The sequence below is a fragment of the Myotis brandtii genome, unplaced genomic scaffold, assembly GCF_000412655.1.
Source record: "Myotis brandtii unplaced genomic scaffold, ASM41265v1 scaffold5665, whole genome shotgun sequence".
Taxonomy (NCBI): Eukaryota; Metazoa; Chordata; class Mammalia; order Chiroptera; family Vespertilionidae; genus Myotis; species Myotis brandtii.
The window spans coordinates 19,604-23,321 of record NW_005370113.1 but is presented as its reverse complement, the minus strand read 5'-3'; the positions used below and the strand labels follow the sequence as shown (position 1 = coordinate 23,321).

The window sequence follows — 3,718 nt, the reverse complement described above, 5'->3', positions numbered from 1 at the left end:
TCCTGGGGGGGGGCATCTCAGGGGAAGGTTTCATAAAAATATTCATCAGCTTTTCAGGTGCATTTGTAATATGCTAATGGTTTAGAATTAGTGTACAAGGAAGTTTGGGTTTGTCTTTTGTTCTGTTTAATGTTTTATTTTTTATCTTGAGTCTGTCTGGTTCTAATGGGGTTTTTGTTATTTGTTCGTCTGACTTTATCTATCAGTCTGACTTTATCTAACATTTGGTTAACGTTATCTATCCTTGGGTTAACTGGCGCAAATGCCATTTATTGGATCCCTGTTCTCTATTTTCGCAGACCAGAGGGGTTTGAGCTGTGAATTCTTTGATTAGAGAGGGAGGTGTAAACTATTTATTTTCACATGTTCTTATCTGGGGGAAATAAGCTCTTAGATTCACAAGCTGGCTGTAAGTTGTCCAAATTGTTTGAGCTTGTTTAATTTTCTTGTCTCAGTTTCACTATCACACAGGCCCAAGAAGTTCTGTAGTTTCTTATCTGCTGCAATGGTAGGTCAAAATACAAGTCTCAAACCTGCAGAAGAAATCACTTCAAGATTCTTACCTGATCATAACATAAGAAACTAGAACTCAATTCCAGTTTCAAGAAAGCTGGACATTCATAAATATGTTGAAATTAAATATAACACACTCTTAAACAACCAGTGGGTCAGTGAAATTAAAAAAAGACCTTAAAGCGATCTAGAGGCACCCGGCCAGTGTTGCTCAGAGGTTGAGCGTAAACCTAGGAACCAAAATGTCACTGGTTATATTCCTGGTCAGGGCACATGCCCAGGTGTGGGCGTCAATCCCTTCTATGGGGCAACCAGGAGGTAGCCGATCGATGTTTCCTTGTCACTGATGTTTCTATCTCTCTAATCCTCTTCCTTCCTCTCTCTCAAAATCAATAAAAACATATAAAATATATATGAAAAACCCCCACAAACATCTACAGGCAATGTATACAGAAAGACAGCTTACCAAAGCTTATGAATGGGGTGTAGGAGATGCAAGCCTAAGAATAAGTTGTATACAGATAAATGCCTGTATTAAGACAAATCTGAAATACACAGCAGCCTAACCCTGCTCCTCAGGAAATTAAAAACACATCAAGAAAGTAAACCGAAGGCTAGCAAAGGAAGTGATCAATGTTAGAACTATATATAAAATAGAAATAGGAAAGGCAAAAAGAGGAATATCATAACTAGGGACTGTTTTTTTTTAAATTTGTGTACTTATATGAGACACACAGACTGGTTGCCTCCCACATGTGCCCCATGGGGGATGGGGAGTGAATCCACAACCCAGGCACATGCCCTTGACCTGGAATTGAACCCGACACCCTTGGGTCCCTGGGCCGACGCTTTAACCAGAGCAAAACAGGCCAAGACCAGCAGTTTTTTTGATAACATGCACAAAACTGGCTAAACGTTAGCTACATTGAAACAAGAGAAACAACACTCAAATCAAAGCAGAAATGAAAGACATTACAGCAGAAACTATGAACTACAAACCATCATCAGAGATGCTGGCAGATGACATAGAGACACTACATCCAGAAAATTGTCAAGATTCCACTATAAGCTTTGCAAATTAATTAAAAAAAATAAACATACAAACATCACTTCCATTTTTATACACTAACAACAAAATCTTTGAAGATGAAATGAAGCAGTCAAATTTACAATAGTATCAAAAATAACAAAACACACAAAATAAGTTCAAACGAACAGCTGAAAAGTGTGTACATTGAACGCTATATGACAGTGATGACAGAAATGGAAGAAAACACAAATAACTGAAAAGAAATCCCATATTCTTGGATGTGAAGATTTAACATTGTTGAAATGCATTGGGGCTGCAGTAAGAAAACAGGGCAACGCCAATATCCTGGCCATAACAAACACAGCAACTGCCCAGGAAACTGGGGAAGCAAGTTGTGCCCAGACGTGAGAACTAAGCACACTCTCATGAAAGGAAGTGGGGGAAATGGACAGCCTAGCCCAGGTCACTAGGGAGAGCGAGCATTTGCTGTTGTTGTTGTTGAAGTGAGATGAAGTTTATGAAAGCTTAGGACAGTGAGGAAAAAAGAAGGACCCTTAAAAACCAATGGGGGGGGATGCCCTAACGGGTTTGGCTCAGTGGACAGAGCATCAGCCTGCGGACTGAAGGGTCCCAGGTTCGATTCTGGTCAAGGGCATGCACTTTGGTTGCGGGCACATCTCCAGTAAAGGGTGTGCAGGAGGCAGCTGATCCCTGTCTCTCTCTCATTGATGTTTCTAACTCTCTATCCCTCTCCTTTCCTCTCTGTAAAAAAATCAATAAAATATATTTTAAAAAACCCCACAAACTGATGGGGGGAGATCCAAAGGACAGCCCCCGTTGCCCATAGCTGCCTGGGTGCAGGACCCTTAGAACTTAAAACAGAAGAAACAAAGTACAATCCTGGGGTGGGAGGTGGTGTGTGTGTGTGTGTGTGTGTGTGTGTGTGTGTGTGTGTAGGCGAGCTCAAAGAAGAATGAACCAGAAGAGTGATGTTCTTACCCAGTGAGGATATGAGAGCAAAATTCTCCAGCATCACATCGAGGTATAGGCATCTCTGAGCCTCGTCAAGAAGCTGCCATTCTGTCCCCGAGAAGTACACGGCGACATCCTCAAAGGTCACACCAACCTGTCAGAATGAATACACTGAGTCAGCAATAGTCTGTCTGAGAACCCACAATCCTACTCTTCCCCACAACCAACCACCTCCAGGGCCCCGCCCCCGTTCACAGAAGATACCCGGCCTTGGTGCCAGTGCTGCCTGCTGTCTCAGCTCAGTCCCATAAGTCACTCTTATCACCCTCAGCAACAGGCAGGAGAAGGGGAAGGGGTGGCGAGGCAGATAAATGCCATCTAAGCTCTGGGCCATGCCGGAAGGGCTCCATCATTAATGCCACGCAAACCCACTGGGATGTCCCAGATCATTCCTGCAGGACACAGCAAAACGTGGGCTCAAAACCACACACCAGGTACCCAGGATCGTCAGCCCCAACATCCTATCAGCTCCAGGTGAGCAGGTCTCCGCTGTATCCCCGCCCAGCCCGGCAGTCTGGTGACCTGCAGACTCTCTACCCAGTGCTGCCCCTTTCCAGCTCTGTGACCTTGGGCAAGGAATCAACTCCCTGCTCCTCACTGTCCCCATCACCCCTGCTAAGGTAAAAATCATTCAAACATGTAAAGAACTTCTGTGAGTTTATTTGAGCCAAACTATCTACAATTGCGGGGAAGCAGAATCTCAATGGATTAGGATAATGCTCCAGAGAACGGCACTTTTGCACCTTGTTTTATATATTATCATCCAAGGAGGAGATGTAAGTCGGTTACATGAAATCCACTGGTTATGGACTAGGGAGACAGGAGAAAGCAAAGCTGGGGAAACCGCTGGAATTGGATATAGTAGGTGTACTGGTTAATAATGCGGATTTTGTAATCAAAGAAAACACGGTAATTTCAAGAGAAACATCAAAAGTGCTTTATTCAAAGTAATGTCCATCGCCAGCTACACATTTCCCCCATCTTTCAGGTAATTTGTGTATATTGTCCCAACAGAACTTTTCTTGTTTTGAGGCAAACCATTCAGAGACCCAATTTTCCACTTCTTCATACATTTTGAAGTGCTGTTCAGAAAGTGCGTGTGCCATCGATCGGAACAAGTGGTAATCTGAAGGAGCAAGGTCT

At 43.3% G+C, this 3,718-nt stretch overlaps 1 protein-coding gene across 1 annotated transcript in view; it reads right to left on the bottom strand.

Annotated features, from left to right (window-relative positions):
* Nucleotides 1-2,909, bottom strand: part of LOC102241696 (zinc finger protein 304-like) — a 5,975-nt gene extending 3,066 nt beyond the window's left edge. The window contains exons 1-2 of the mRNA XM_014549714.1: nucleotides 2,841-2,909; nucleotides 2,543-2,669 (exon numbers count right to left, since the gene is read on the bottom strand). Coding sequence (XP_014405200.1) covers nucleotides 2,543-2,669; nucleotides 2,841-2,909 — 196 coding nt within the window. The remainder of the gene's footprint in view (nucleotides 1-2,542; nucleotides 2,670-2,840) is intronic.
* Nucleotides 2,910-3,718: the final 809 nt, after the last annotated feature.